We start from the raw sequence: 16,541 nt of genomic DNA, 5'->3' as shown, positions 1-16,541 counted from the left end.
TGGTGACAAGATGATTATTATGTTCACGGTTAACCCACTGACCAAGCACAGATTCCAAGGGACGCTGATGAGGGAAGGTGATTTCTCCCCGAATTTCCACTATGAAGGAGTCCATACCCTTAATCTTCCGCACTGAGGGAACAGAGGATGTCCCCGGGGGAGTCTCCCTGCTGTACCCTCACTCATATTGATGACTTTTTTTTATCTCCTTGTCTGTCCACATGGGCACACATCGCCCTCGTCCAAGGTGCCCTGCCTTTGGGCCGGCGAGATGATTCTGGTGAGGTGCCGGGAACCGGGGTGTCTGTCTGAGTGGCCTTCCTCATAGGCCAGGCCAGCAGTGGCTGCACAGAAGAATGCAGCCAGGATAGGGACAGTGCAGAGACTAGAAAATGTAGAGAATGCTGACTGGGTCAGGGGAAGCGGCTGGCAGAAGTCCAAACCAGGGCCTTGCCAATGAGATTATAGCCAATCAGAAAAAGGAGCCTATGCTGACACTTCTGTTGCTGGTAGAGAAGTTGGTTTGAAGAGGCCTGTGAGATGGGAAATACCCAGGTCTGACGCAGCCTCTGCTGCACAGCCCCACAGCAGAAGAGACGACTTTTCCCTTTAGGACCAGGCTTGGGGGGCGGTGAGGGGGATGGGCCAGAGGCCTCTGTTAATGGTCGATGTGATGGTCGAGGAAACTGGGGCACGTTCAGGTTTCTTTTCTGACTATTCTTTCATGTCCCCAAACACTATTCCAGGTCTGAGTTGGATGTTTGCCCTTTATGCTTCCACCCTTATTCTGGATTACGCTGACCCTGGCACAGCACTGCCGGAGGAAGCCCGGGGACAAATTCTCCAGGTTCAGGTGTTCTGGAATGACACGCCCAATAGAGAAAACTGGAACAATTTACGGTTTCCCTGTGCCACTAATGGGACTTCTTGTCTTGCCTCTTCATTATTTCTTTTTATCTGGAAAACTCCTGATATTCTGCTTTTAGATCCCATCCTCAATTTTAAAAAGGAAAACCTAAAATACAGGGAAGATAGGGAAAAAGGGAGAGAAGAGAAGGAGATACTTATCTTGTTTATTAATATTTGCCAGGCATTGTTTTAATTGCTCTATAACCATTTAGTACTACCCCTAGCCATGAGCCAGAGGAGCCTGATAAATAATGTTTATTAAAAACCCCACATCAATAGTGCTGCCACATGGGGTTTGATGCTTATGGGCTGGCACAGTACAAGCTGTGACTCTGAACACCTGCTCCCTCAGTAACACGGTTCAGGCCCCAGGGAATGCTTCTCCACGTCTTTTTACTCTGTCCTGGAACAGTGACGGTGCCTGTGTCTCAATGTTGTGAATGGCTGTGGATTGTACCTTTGCTGACACCTGATGAATCTGTTTCATGGTTCAGGGAGGATTTACCCAGCTGAAGAGCTTATTAGAGAAAAATCACCTTGAATGTAGAACCCACCTCAGACTTATCCCCCTCAATAAGTGAGGGAGCAGAGGTATTTGTAGTCTGACCCCCATCTTTCATTAGCCACCAGATACTCCCGGCCCTTGTGCCCTGCCCCAGTTGCAGGCTGAGAAAACCCTCATGGGGAGCATTTTAAGAGCTTGCAATAGGCTGCACCCAAAAGAAACAAACACACAAACAGCACCTGCCTCAGCCCACAAAAAAGAAAACTCAACTTAACTTCAAATACTTTCATTCAAAGAGCGCAAATGCAATAGATTCTTTCATAATGAAAAATCACTTGCCAGCAGGGCTGGGTGTCTTTTTGTTGTTGTTGTTGGTGGTGGTGGTGGTGGTGGTGGTGGTGATACACCCAACTGTTACACATGACAGCAGAGAGGAACACTTTGCAATATTAATCCAGTGATATTACTGGTAAGCTTGTATATGAGAAGATGTAGATGTAAAATGCATGAAACATGATCCACATTTTCCAAAGAGAAGCCTGAGGTATAAGGAGGTTGAGTAGTCATTCGTTGGCTCTCAGAAAGCACATCCGACATAGAGCTGCAGCCCAAAACCATCTCCTCCAAGGGCTCTGCTCTTTCCACCACAACTTGAGGCTCTTGGAGTGTTTAAGATAATAGAAGGGAACATTTCCATGACAATAATGATCTCTGCCCTGATATATGATACCCACTTATTTTCCCCTACTAAAAATCTCAAGTATAAGAACAATAGGTTTTAACTAAATATCACAAAGTTGTCTACTCTTGAATCTTTTTTCTCTTTTGGTTCTGTCACCCCTAAAGCATTCAATCTTCAGATCTCCTATAACTGAGATAAAATCCTCAGCGCAATTTGATGAAGACTCGGTTCCAGGCATTGGGTAAAGAACCTTCATAAAAAATCATTTGCCCAGAGACAGATGAGGGACCTCAGCGGCAGCGCTGATTGGCTCCTTTCCTGAGGACTCTCCAATCCTAACTCGCATGGACACTTTTAACAGGTTTTTATTCTCTGAAGTCTCCCTCAGAGTCCTCAGGTGAAGCTGTGTTCACTACCATTACTTCTTCCTTTGTTCTCAGTTATGCCTGGGAAAATGGCTCTGCGGATCCCCAGGGGCCTTGGGGCAGCAGCTGCGATGGCGACGCTGGCGGTGCTGAGCGCCGCGGCGGCGGCGGGCAGCGACTCTCCACGTGAGTGCGGGGCAGCTGCTCCCCAGAGCCACCAGCCTGGGGACCAGCTTCTGAGGGACTCGGGCTGGGGTGTGGCTATGACCTCAGAATACAGCCTTTTATCCCTTATTTCTTCTCTTTGGGAAAGTGAACTCTGTTACATTCTCTTTTTCACCTTCTAATGACGGGGGAGGACAATGGCCATCCCACCGGCTCAAGCCTGGGGACGTCATACTGGGAGGGGACAGTGTGCACCTACTACCAGTGATGGGAAAAGGGGTTATTTTTGAAGATAAGAATTTCTCCAAGGAAGAGACAGCAGGATTTGTCCTTTTGGGGTCCCCCAAGGTCTTGTCTGGATTAAATACTGGGTTGGCCAAAAGTTTGTTTAGTTTTTTTCCGTATGATGGCTGCGGTAGTGTTTCATTGTCTTTAACTCCATTTGAAACAATTTGTTACATTGTATTGTGACAACTGTCATCGGTGTGCATTTAAAATAAACATTCAAAATTGGTGAATTTTTGTGCAGCCATTTTCATATTGAAGATGGAAGACAAGCAACATTTTCAGCATATTATGCTTTATTATTTCAAGAAAGGTAAAAACGCAACTGAAATGCAAAAATGGACTTGTGCAGTGTATGGAGAATGTGCTGTTACTGATCAAACGCGGTTTAAAAGTGGTTTGCGAAGTGTTTTGGTGCTGCGGACATTTTGGCCCCGTATGTCTTTGCCGTGGGGCTGTCCTGCGCTTTGGAAGATGTTTGGCAGCACCTCTGGCCTCTCCTCAATAGCAGGAGCGAGCCGCGTACTCAAAACAACCAAATCAATAGTTATTGGCAAAAATGAAAACTGTGTCTTTTATTTTATGGAAAAAACCATATGGGCTTTTCGGCCAACCCAATAGTAAGGGAGTCTGAGTTGGGGAAACGTGGGCAACATGGTCTCAGATGTGAGGCAAGGCCCCCGCGTCCCTGAGTGTCGGTGGAGGGTTCTGGAGGCAAACGCGTGCGACCCGAGCGCGGCTGCCTGGCCGGGCACCCACGGACGGGGGTCTTCAAGGGTCACTGATTTAGGGCCAGATGGTAAGCTGAGTGGGGTTCAGAGTCTTGTGTTGTTGGTGGGCTGACTTTAAGAGAAAGGAGACTGTAATGGGGGAATAATACACACCGACCAAGCGTTATGTCAGACACAGGGCTCTACCTTCACGGAAATTCTGTGTCAGTCCTCCGGATACCTCTGGGTGGAGGCATTATGGGCTTCTTTTTACACAATTGCGTTTATGCTATAGGTGCTCTAAGTGACCTGTCCAACCTGGTAATTGGCAGTTTAACTGGAATCTAATTTATCTCATGGAAAGCCCGTGTCCTTCGCATGAATAAATGTCGCTTCGTAGCAGGTGCCCGCCCCGCCCGGCGACAGGGCCGGAGAGCGGGGGCGCTTTGTCAGGGGCCAGAGAATACACAAGCCCGACAGGGCGGGGGCGGGCGTCATTCTAGACCCTTCCCGTCACTGCCTCCCGTGAACTGTCGTGCTTGGGTGGACACTTGTCCCCGAGGTTCCCGGGAGTTCTACGGACGTGCGGTTTCCTGGGACAACGTCGCGACTTCTCTAAGGACGGGGATGGGTGCGAAGTCGCCCCGACGCCCTCCCTGCCCGGTCGTCAGCTCAGGCGGGGATCCCAGGGCGCAGGGCCCGCCCCCCGAGGCGCTTCCCCGCCCCGCCCGGCCGTTCGGGGCCCCGGGCGGGCGGCGGGCGGGGGAGCGGCGGGCGGCGGCCCCGGGGGGTCCCGGCCCGCGGGGCGCCGGGGCTGCGCTGACGGGGCGCCCGTTCCCCGCAGTGGACTTCCTGTACCAGGTTAAGGGCCTGTGCTACTACACCAACGGGACGCAGCGGGTGCGGCTTGTGGTCAGACACATCTACAACCGGGAGGAGTACGCGCGCTTCGACAGCGACGTCGGGGAACACGTCGCGGTGACCGAGCTGGGGCGGCCGGACGCCGAGTGCTGGAACCGGGACAAGGACATCATGGAGCGGAAGCGGGCGGAGCTGGACACGGTGTGCAGACACAACTACGAAGGACGCCGCCCGGGCCCTGCGCCGGCGAGGTGAGCGCCCGCCCGCGGGGGCGGCCTCGGGGGCCGAGCCGGGCCCGCGGGCGGGGCGGGGCGGGGCGGCCGGCAGCACGTTCCCCGCGACCCGCCGGGCCTGCCCCGGGCGGCCCGCGCCCTCTGCTGCCCTTGCCGCCCGCTCTGCACCCGCCCGCCCCTCGCCTTGGCCATCGCGGCCCCGCGCACGCGGGCTAGTCTGTCGGAGTCGTGACGTATTATGTTTTCGCTTTTTGGTCTCCAGCGATTATGCACCTCAGTTCTGATTTCTTAAGCGGCTGGCCCTAGTCCTGGGCCTCTCTGAGGCAGGGACGGTCCGTTGTCGCCGTGTGTCGCCCACCTGACACTTTCACTAGCTCAGGGTGAGCCCCCTAAACCTTTGGGGGTTAAGGAATAAATGGCCTCAGCTGCCATCCACTCAGGCTCAATAGAAAACAGAAGGGTAAGTAGAGCCTTAACAACTGACTTTAGGAATTATTTTGTGCTATTTTGCTTAATGTATTAAATTAATCTCTACTTGGCTCTTAATTTAGAATTGGTGAATACAAAGTCTGAGGGAAAAAAGTGTTTGCAAGAAGCACAAACACCACTTCAATGGTGTTGTAAGGCAGAATGTAATTTCTTAGAAAAGCTGGACAAATTGCGCAATAGGGCTGAAGTTTTGAAGTAAATAAATTGGTGCTATTAAATTATTGAATAAAAATTGTTTCAGGGTTTTTTTTTGCCCCAGACTCTACCTCCCAGAATCATCCTCCACTTCAGGGGTAGCTATTTTGAATGTTAGTTGTAGCGATTTAATGAGCATCTGTTTCTTGACAATTACCTTGCCAAACACTATCCATATTATGCTATTTAATTCCTAACTGTGTGTTAGGAACTAGCATCACCACTTTAATATACCAATATTGGTACATATTAAACACTTTAACTCACATTTATTCACCAGGTCCTGAAGCCTCCCCAAAATACACAAGTCATTCTGTTATATATAATGGAGGCAAAGCCTCATTAAAGCCGGTCGTGACCTGAAGCAGCATAATTAGCCTGTTCTTGACTATTTTCATTGTTGGTGAGACAAAATGGTACTTTCACGAGTTGAAAATTTACCCATGAATCCCTGGTCTGACCCCAGGGTTAGATACACATGTTCACGTGACTTTTAGCTAACTTTACGCTCTCCTGCCTTCTGACCCACATCCTCATGCCACCAAACACTTACATTTTTGCTATTTCAGATCTTTTTCATAAAAGTTGTTCTGACGTTGTTCCCTTGAACTTGTGCCCTCTCTTTCTACTCCCATCTGTCTAAACTGACAGATTTTATAAGTCCATCTAGTCGACCATGATTTTAGTCTCCAGGAGGGAGAACCTGGGCAAGAGCTAAAGTCTAAGCTGAAAGCGGGGTTCCTGCCAGGCGACGGCTCAGGAGGGCCCAGCAAACACCGGGGGCCTGAGACAGGCTGCTGACCTCGGCGCGTCTCACTCACCTACTCACGTTACATTCTTGGTAACCCAGGCCCATCTCTGCCAGAATCTCAGAATATTTTCTACAGAGAACATGCATGATAATGAGGTCAGATTTCGGAACAAGGAAGGAATTCTTAATAGTAAGGGGATGGAGTAAGGTAGGCTGCTAGTGACTCAACTCACTGAATGTTAAAAAAAATTAGGGAAAAAGAATATAAGTGAACATGACATTATCAAAGAGATAAAACACACAATAAATATTTACTGTACTTTCACATTATGGGAGTGAGGAAGATGAAATAAAATGGCTGGAGAGGCATAGGATGAAATGTGTAAGTAGGTAGGGAGAGGTGTGTCCTGTTCGGCCAGGAGTAGCAGCCTGAGATGAGAAAGGAATGGAGACAGGCAAACATGATATTTATTAGTGATTCTTGTTTTTAAGCTTCCCTTTCTTTTACTTAAAAAATTACCAAGTTGAGCTAACATTTTTTTCAGTCTCTTACTAAACAAGTCTATAAGGGCAGGGATCATGGTCTGTTGTTTATATTTCTATTCCTAGTGCTTGATAAATTCATATTTGTTGAATGATGAATGAATGAATCAACAAGTGAATATAATATAGGTGGTATATATGATATGGACATGGAAGTTTATGCATTTAATAATATAAAATGTAATGGGGAATTTCCCACAGAATGGCATCTGGGCTAAGGTCAGGCTAAAAGCTGAGAGGGATGCTTTGTTGATGGATGAAATGTAAGAAGTGCTCTTGCTCTTAAATTCTGTTAGTATTACACTCCAAGAATCACAGAGTATAGCCTGTTAGAGAAACGTTGCTTTGGAGGAAGGATGTGATGGCGACTGCTGTCCTCTTTGTGGGTCATAGAAATGTCTATATATTCCTGGTCTCAGTCCATGTCACTGTCTGTGGAGCCGTGACTAGTGCTGATGGTCTCGTGGCCAGTAGGACACCCAAAACTGATGTATTTTTTCTACTGTGAGGAGCAGCGGGACCAACAGAAAACAATGTCACTGCCCTAGTGTGAATCCTAGAGCCCATCCTGATGGTCACCTTCAGTAGGCGTGAAAGAAAAGAAATCCAAGCTTATTATATTTATTTTAAAAAATATTATGAATAGTGGCCTGTATAATATAGGAATTTAAAATTTTAAAGGGCTTCATTTTTTTATCAGTTGGCATCAATAGAATAACTCCCATAAAGTTGGTTACTATTATTTCTTGAGACCGAAAAGTAAACCAACTAATGGATTTATTTGCGCTAATAATGTGACCCAGCTTGGATTCCAATCCCACCCAGACTTGGAATCCAGAGATCTTTCCACTATGGTACAATGAGGACTCTCCTCTTGGGGAGACTTGCTGAGTGGTCCACATCTCACTTTGCTTTTTCCTGTCTGTTACTCCCCTCAGTGGAACCTACAGTGACCATCTCCCCATCCAAGACAGAGGCTCTAAACCACCACAACATGCTCGTCTGCTCGGTGACGGATTTCTATCCAGGCCAGATCAAAGTTCGGTGGTTTCGGAACAACCAAGAAGAGACGGCCGGCGTTGTGTCCACGCCCCTTATTAGGAATGGGGACTGGACCTTCCAGATCCTTGTGATGCTGGAAATGACTCCCCGGCGAGGAGACGTCTACACCTGCCATGTGGAGCATCCCAGCCTGCAGAGCCCCATCACAGTGGAGTGGAGTAAGGGGCTCTTTTTTCCCCTCTCATTGTCAGCCCACAAGACAGAGAGCAAACAGAGCTTCCCCTGGCCCATCCCATCTCATCCTCTATCCCTGATGTTACTACTGAGCTGGACATCGTAGGTTGCTAGAGCCATGGCAGGGGCACCAGAAGATTCTTCCCAGACACTAGGGAGGTCACTCTACATACCAAGTCCCAGAACCCAGCCCTGAGAGCTCTGAAGGATTGACTATTGCAGCTGGTGACTGGGGTCTCAGGGTGTAAGGTTAAGGATGTGTCTCAAAGGGCAGAGATCAGCTTCCCCGTCTCTCTCACCCACCTGTGGTGTCCAAGGATTTATTGGCTGGTCCCTCCCCAAGGGGTGGTCAGAATGGAGAACTGGGTTCCCCTGGCACCTCCACCTCCTCTGTGTCAGACTGGACTTCAGGTTTCCCAAAGGGCCATGCTGGGTGTGGGGACAAACACTGACCTCAGGCTCTGCTACCCAGGGGCGCAGTCTGAATCGGCGCAGAGCAAGATGCTGACTGGCGTCGGGGGCTTTGTGCTGGGGCTGATCTTCCTCGGGCTGGGCCTTTTCATTCGTCAGAGGAAACAGAAGGGTAAGGAAACCTGGGGGCATGGGGAAGAGGAGCTGTGACTGAGACCCTCTGCTGAGGGAAGTCTCTGTTTCTAGGTGTAAGTCTAACCTCCTGACCTGGAAGGAAGAAGGCTGGGCTGCTGGTGGGAGGAGACAGAACAGCCTAGGGGAGGCTTCGGACTCTGATTTCATTGGTCAAAAGGCAGCCCTGCCACAGATTGGACCGGTGGCGGCTGTGTGTCCTAGGACTTACAGTTCATCATTTTCTCACTGGCCCGTTTCCTCAGAGCATTGCCCTCCCTCCCAGCCCTAACCCTCCCTCCCTTCTGGTGACTGTGTGTTTGGGGATTTTAGCTTAGGGTGCTTAGGGCCCTGTGGCCAATGGGTAGGAGGGAAATAAATTTTCCCATTAAGTTGCTTATCTCATTTCCCTCTGGGGTAGATTGAAGGACTGGTGTTTTGTATAATGAGGCCTTTCTCTGTATAATTTCCTTTTGTAGGATCTCATGGACCTCCACCAACAGGTACTGTTTCTGCTTTGATTCAATTTGTAGGGGGGCGGGGGATGTGAGGACAGGTTCATGGCTTATTCCCTGCCATGGGATCAAGAGTTAGGGGAGAAGCTCGCTCAGTTTCTGTAGGAAGCTCCGGGGTTTGTTAGGCAGAACCAGGGCTTAACTTGGGTGGCATCTTTCTGTGAAACTTGGAGCCAGAGCCACGTCTTGCGTGTTCGACTCCAGGACGATGCTCACTTTGTGCCGCACGTTGGTGGCTACTGCCTGTGGGCATTTATAAGTGACTGGAAGAGGCTGCTAGTGGTGGAAGGAAGGTTAGTTATTAAATTTGCTGTAAGTATTGAAGTGCTCATATGCCCCTGCCCCCTCACCCCAAGGAATAACAGCTGTTCCCCTGCCTCCTGCACGTCTGCGTGGAGCTGAAGTGTGTCCTTTTAGTTGGTTTCACCTTTACACAGATATTAGGGGCGGTGATGTCCCTATGCCCGAGACCTCAGCTTTCTCTGATGCTGCAGGGACCCGAGAGGAGGGGAGAGGGAATGTGCTCAGGGTGCTGGGTGCCGATCACTCTCTCACTGTGGCAGGGCTCCTGCGCTGACTCCCGAGGATACCGTGACTGGGATTGGCCGTGTCTCCTGTAATGCCTGCTTGTGCCTGCCCCGAGTCCCCAGCTGCCTGCCAGCCTGTCCCTGTCTGAGATCAGAGACCTACGGTGACTCTGATGCAGTTGCCTGGTCACCTCCTGTGACCCCACTGTGAGGACCTGACCGGGACCCTGGAGCCTGTGCCTGCGGGCTGCCAGCGGAATCTACTCAAGGCCCCCAGGCTTTTTTGTTTGTTTGTTTGTTTGTTTGTTTTTATTTCTCCCCACAGACTGTTCAAGAGAAGCACATTAAAGCCTTTACCTGACCATAGAGCTTTTATCGTAATTAAACATGTTATGTGTTATCTGTATCCTGAGACTCCTTTGCTGGGTGGAGGCAGGAAACTACTGCAGAATGAAAGAACATATTTTGTTCCTTGAGGGAGACTGGAGGCATCTTTGGGTGCTGTGTTAAAAGTGGGCAGAGGAGGGGGGAAAAGCAAGGACAGCTGTAATAGCATAAACAATAAAATACAATAAAAAATTTTAAAACCTTAGGACATGTGCTGGGGAGAATGTGGAGAAAAGGGAACCCTCATACAGTATTGGTAGGATTGGAAATTAGTGCAGCCACTAATGGAAAACAGTCTAAAGATTTCTAAAAAATTATAAATTAACCTGCCAAATGATCTACTAATTCCACTTCTGGCTATTTATCCAAAAAAAACCAAAAACACTAATTGTAAAAGATATGTGTACCCCTATGTTCATTGCATCAATGTTAGTAGCCAAGATACAGATGCCACCAAGATGTGCATTACTAGATGAATGAGTAAAAAAGACGGGGTATCACACACACACACACACACACACACACATTTTTCACAATAAAAAGTAATAAAATCTTGTCATTTGCAACAACATGGTTGGTCTAGAGGATACTATGCCAAGTGCAATATGGCACGCAGAGAACAAATACCATATGATCCACTTACATGATCCACTTATATGTGGAATATAAAAACACAAAATAAATGGACAAACAAAAAACATAGGCAGAGGAGATCGAAAATCAATTCAAACATCATCTTTCCTGGCTCTTTAGCATTGATGTTCAGTGCAGTGGCTTTTGGATGTGCCGGCCCCTCTTCCAGGTTGGTGAGCGGTGTGTATGTCAGGAGAGCGGAATTACCTGGGCACAGACAGAGTGGCCCCTGGTCCCAAAGAACCAAACAGAGGCTTCAAATATATCTTGGCAGCTCACATTGGTCAAGGTCAATTTTTATTTCTGGGAAAGTGTAACCAGCAATAAAAGCAATGATTTTTAGTTCCAAATGATTGAAACCCACTTGAAATGTAGTTTGTTCATGTTGCAAGAAGGCCTGGGGTCAAGTTGATTTCAGAAGAGACTTGATCCAGATATTGAATGAGGCCTTTGTCTCTCCTTTTTCTGTTATGTCTCTACCTGTGCCACTCCATCTCTTTGTTCCTGCATTTTTTTTTTCAGTGTGTGTCTCTGCACCTTTTATGTCTGTCTCTGCATCCCTGTGTCTCTCATTCTTTCACTGTGTCTCTGTCTCTATTTTTCTCTGGCTGTATCTATGTCACTATTCACCTGCATCTTTTGACCTTTCAGCATTACTTTTTGCATCCCTCTCTATTTTCTGCATTCCTCTTATCACCTCACTACTTACCTTTGTTTCTGTGTATGTGTGTGTGTTTGTCTCTATGTGTGTCTCTAGAGTGTCTACCAAAGTCTGAACGATTTTAGGGAAGATTATGATTGACTGCGCCTGAGTAACCTGAATGCCTCTCAAAAACATCATCATGTACATGGGATGCAGACAGCCAGCCCTGTGTTGACCACTTCTCTCCCCTTTTAGTAAGAACATGGACTGGACCTTCCAGTTCTTGGTGATCCAAACCCCATCACAATGGAGGGGTACAAGAGGCAGTTTGTTTCTGGTGGACCCCATGAGAAAAATGGCAGAGTTTCCTCTTGCTTCTAGGGTACACTGCTGGTGACGCTGACTCACATTCAACTCCTCCCTTGTCTCCCGCACAGTCACCTCATGACACTGCTGAGCTAGAAATCTCAGAGGATAGAGCTTTTCTTGGTGGTGGACATAGTGACATGCTGATTCCTGAAGGCATTCTTTTCCCAAGGGTTAAGGAAGTCGCTACACACTGAGGTTCCCATGAGGTGAGCCCAGCACTGAAAGCTGGTCCCCATCTCAGCCTCTGGGAGCCTATCTTGGGGGTAATGGAAAGCCATGCCACTGTTTTTGTTAGTGTAGTGTTGTAATATAACTTAAAATCAGGAAGTGTAGTGCTTTTAGCTTTGTTCTTTTTAAAGGGGCTTTGTTCTTTTGGGGGAGCTATTTAGAGTCTTTTGTGGTTCCACACAAATTTTAGAATTGTTTTTTTGTATTTCTGTGAAAAATGCCATTGTAATTTGGTAGGAATTACATTGAGTCTGTGGATGGCTTTGGGATAGTATGGACATTTAACAATATTAATTCTTCTGGCCCATGAATCCAAATCCAAAATATCTTTCCATTTATTTGTGTCTTCTTCCGTTTCTTTCATCAAGGCCTTATAGCTCTCAGTGTACAGTCTTTCTACTTCCTTGTTTATATTTATTTTCAAGTATTTTATTGTTTTAGATGCTATTGTGAGTGGGAATGCTTTCTTTTTCAGACAGGTCCTTGTTAATATATAGAAATGCAACTGATCTGTATGTTTATTTTGTATTTCTGCAACTTTACTGAATTCTTTGATTAGATCTAACAGTTGTTTTTTTTTTTGCTGGTATCTTTAGGATTTTCGACATATCATATATTTTTTTCTTTCTGATTTGGATGGCTTTTGTTTCTTGCCTAATTGCTATGGTTAGGACTTCCAATACTATTCAAGTAGAAGTTGTTAGAGTGGGCACCCTTGTTTCTGATTTTAGAGGAAAAGCTATTAACCTCTCACCATTGAGTATGATGTTAGTTGTAGGCTTGTCATATAGGGTCTTTATTATGTTGAATGTGCTCCTTCTGTGCCCAATTTGTGGAGAGTTTTTAAATTATGAAAGGATATTGCATTTTTTTATTGTTCAATTACAGTTGTCCCCATTTTCCTACTGTTACCCCAACCCACTCCCACCTCCCACATTCAATCCTCCTCTCCCCCATTGTTACTGTCCATGGGCCCTTTACACATGTTCCTTGATGACCCTTCCCCTTTTTTGCCCTGTTATTCCCCCCTCCCCTTTAGTTACCGTCAGTTTGTTCTTTATTTCCATGTCTCTGGTTCTGTTTTGCTTGCTTGTTTGTTTTGTTGATTAGGTTCCACTTATAGGTGAGATCATATTTTGTCTTTCAGCACCTGGCTTATTTCACTTAGCATAATGCCCAAATTTTCTAGTTCTTTAATATTCAGTTTTGGTAGTTATATGTTTCCAGCATTTCTTCCAGGTTAATAATTAGTTGGAGTATAATTATTTGTAGCAGATCTTTAGGATACTTTGTATTTCTGTGCTATTAGTTGTACTATTTCCTCTTTATAATTTTACTAATCTGAGTCACCTCCCTTTATTTTCTTAATGTTTTTAAAGGCTTGTCAATTTTGTTTATCTTCTCAAAGACCTACTCTTAGTTCTGTTGATCTTTTTCTAGTGTATACTAAACCATTACTTAATTTGTTTCCACTCTGATTTTTGTTATTTCTTATCTCTTGTACTAACTTTGGAGTTACTTTGTTCTTTTCTGGAGTTAGTTTGTTCCTTGAAGTATATTTAGGGATTTTTTTGACGTCTTTCCTTTCTCAGTGAAGACATTTATGGCCATAAACATCCCCTCAGAACTGCTTTTGCTGCATTTCTTTAGTTGGTATGTTGTATTTCAACTTTCATTTGTCTCAAGATATTTTATAATTTCCCTTTTGATTTCTTCCTTGACCAGCTGGTTGTTCAGGAGTGTGTTAATTTCCACATATTTGTAGAATTTCCAACATTCCTCCTGTTTTTTTTTTAATTTCTAATTTTATACCATTGATGTTAGAAGATACTTGATATGATTATAATCTTCTTACTTTTTAAAGACTTGTTTTGTGATCATTATAACATATGATCAATCCTGGAGAATGTTCTGTTTGCACTTGATAAGAATGAGTGTTCTGCTGTATAAAATTTATGTATATGTTAGGTTCATTGGCTTTAAAGATTATTCTAATCAATTATTTTCTTATTGGTTTTTATCTTTATCATGTTATACATTGTTGAAAATACCATTATTGTACTCTTCTCAATTCCTCCGTTCAGATTTGTTAGTATTTGCTTAACATATTTAGGTGCTCCAGTGTTGGGATTATATATATTCACAATTGTGTACCCCTTGATGAACTGACTTCTTTATTATTATATAATGGCCTTCTTTGTCTCTTTGGTAATTGTTGGCTTAAAATTTATTTTGTCTGTTATAAGTGTAGCTGCCCCTGCTCTCTTCTGGCTTCCACTGTCTTGGAATATCTCTTTTCACATCTTCACTTTGAGCCTATGTGTCCTTAAAGTTGAAGTTGAAGTCACTTGTAGGCATCATATAGTTGGGTCCTTTTTTTTTTTTTTTAATCCATCTAAACACTATGTCTTTCTATTGGAGATTTTAATCCATTTATATAGAGAGTATTCATTGATAGGTAAGGACTTATTAAAGTTTCTGATAAGAACATATACTACACTTGATCTTAGCCAAAAGGCCGAGAAGCAATAGGACTTACTAAAGTTTCTGTCTTCTTTTTTTAATATTTATTTTTTATTGTTCAGTTACAGTTGTCACCTTTCTTCCTCCAGTTGCTCTTCCATGCCCTGCCCACCCCCTGCTCCCAAAGACAATCCCCACCCCATTGCCCTTGTCCATGGGTCCTTTGTACATGTTCCCTTTCTTTCCCCCATTTCCCCCACCTCCTGCTTCGTTGGGTCCCCATCTCCCGTTCCTTCAATTCCATGTCTCTTGTTCTTTTTTGCTCATTTGCTTGTTTTGTTAATTAGGTTCCTGTTATAGGTGAGACTGTATGGTATTTGTCTTTTATCTCCTGGCTTACTTCACTTAATGTAATCTCTCCATTTCCATCCATGCTGTTGGGAAAGGCAGGAGTTCCTTCTTTCTTTATGCTGCATAGTATTCCATTGTGTAAATATACCACAAATTTTTGATCCACTCATTTACTGATGGGCACTTGGGCTGTTTCCAGCACTTGGCTATTGTAAATAATGCTGCTATAAACATAGGGGTGCATGGGTTCTTTTGAATTAGTGTTTCAGGATTCTTAGGGTATAATTCCAGCAGTGGAACTGCTGGATCAAAAGGCAGTTGCATTTTTAGTTTTTTGAGGAAATTCCATACTGTTTTTTGCAGTGGCTGCACCAGTCTGCATTCCGACCAATGGGGCATTAGGGTTCCCTTTTCTCCGTATCTTCCATCCTCACCAGCACTTGTCATTTGTTGATTTGTTCGTGCTGGCCCTTCTGACCTATGTGAAGTGATGTCTCATTGTGGTTTTAGTTTGCATCTCTCTGATGGCTAGTGATGTTGAACATCTTTCCATATACCTATAGCTTCTCTGTATGTCCTCCTTGGAGAAGTGTCTATTCAGGTCCTTTGCCCACTTTTAATCATATTGTTTGTCTTCCTGGTGTGGAGTCATGTGAGTTCTTTATATATTTTGGAGATCAAACCCTTCTCCAAGGTGTCATTGACAAATAATTTTTCCCACATGGTTCATTCCTTTTTTATTTTGCTGATGTTTTCTTCCACTGTGCAGAAGATTTTTAGTTTGATGTAGTCCCATTTGTTTATTCTTTCCTTTATAGCTCTTGTCCTAGGGGAAGTATTGGTGGAAATATCGCTGCATGGGATATCTGAATTTTCCTGCCAATGTTTTCCTCTAAGACATTTATGGTGTCATGACTTATATTTAAGTCTTTTATCCATCTTGAGTTTATTTTTGAGCATGGTGTTAGTTGTCAAGTTTCATTGTTTTCCATGTAGCTGTCCAGATTTCCCAACACAATTTGTTGAAGAGGTTATTTTTACTCCATTTTATGCTTCTTCCCACTTTGTCAAATACTAATTGACCATAGAGACTTGGGTTTATTTCTGGGCCCTCTATTCTGTTCCATCTATGTGTCTGTTCTTATGCCAGTACCAGACTGTTTTGATTATAGTCATCTTGTAATGTAGTTTAATGTCAGGTTGTGATCCCTCCTACTTTGTTCTTCTTTCTCAGAATTGCTGAGGGTATTAAGGGTATTTATTGTTCCATATAAATTTTTGAAATATTGCTTCTATATCTGTGAAATATGTTATTGGTATTTTAATAGAGATTACATTTAATCTATAAATTGTTTTGGGTAGTATGGACATTTTAATGATGTTAATTCTTCCAAACCATGAACATGGTATATGCTTCCATTTGTTTCTATCTTCCTTAATTTCTTTCTTCAGTGTTGTGTAGTTTTCTGAGTATAAGTCTTTTACCTCCTTGGTAAGGTTTATTCCTAAGTACTTTATTTTTCTTTTTGCTATAGTAAATGGGATTTTCTAATTTCTTTTTCTGATATTTCATTGTTAGTGTACAAAAATGCCTTTGATTTTTGAATATTGACTTTGTATTCTGCTGTTCTGCCAAATTGATATAAGGTTGAGCATTTTATTGGTGGAGCCTATAGGGTTTTCTATGTATATCATCATTTCATCTGCAAACAATGACAATTTTACTTTCTGCTTTCAAATGTGGATGCCTTTTATTTCTTTTCATTGTCTGATTGCTATGGCTAGAACTTCCAATACTATGTTGAATAGAAGTGGTGAAAATGCCAAAAAACTGCATATAAATATAAGTTGCAACACTTAAAAGTCCCAGAGGAGAACATAGGCAAGAAAATCTCAGATATCCCATTTAGCAAT

The 16,541-nt window shown here is 44.5% G+C and overlaps 1 protein-coding gene and 1 pseudogene across 1 annotated transcript; one reads left to right on the top strand and one right to left on the bottom strand.

Annotated features, from left to right (window-relative positions):
• Positions 1–2,483: 2,483 nt before the first annotated feature.
• On the top strand, positions 2,484–10,114 carry LOC129066985 (HLA class II histocompatibility antigen, DQ beta 1 chain-like). Its single transcript, XM_054568697.1, is given in 7 exon segments — positions 2,484–2,647; positions 4,466–4,700; positions 4,702–4,733; positions 7,632–7,913; positions 8,402–8,512; positions 8,991–9,014; positions 9,590–10,114. Coding segments are annotated over 7 exon segments (807 nt in total). The 5' UTR covers positions 2,484–2,538; the 3' UTR covers positions 9,604–10,114.
• A 4,116-nt stretch (positions 10,115–14,230) lies between these two features.
• LOC129068088 (uncharacterized) lies at positions 14,231–14,343 on the bottom strand (annotated as a pseudogene).
• Between the last annotated feature and the right edge of the window lie 2,198 nt (positions 14,344–16,541).

This window comes from Pteronotus mesoamericanus, unplaced genomic scaffold (assembly GCF_021234165.1).
Source record: "Pteronotus mesoamericanus isolate MK-2021 breed Mesoamerican mustached bat unplaced genomic scaffold, CSHL_Meso_final contig_20, whole genome shotgun sequence".
NCBI lineage: Eukaryota > Metazoa > Chordata > Mammalia > Chiroptera > Mormoopidae > Pteronotus > Pteronotus mesoamericanus.
This window is presented reverse-complemented; position numbering and strand designations above follow the sequence as displayed.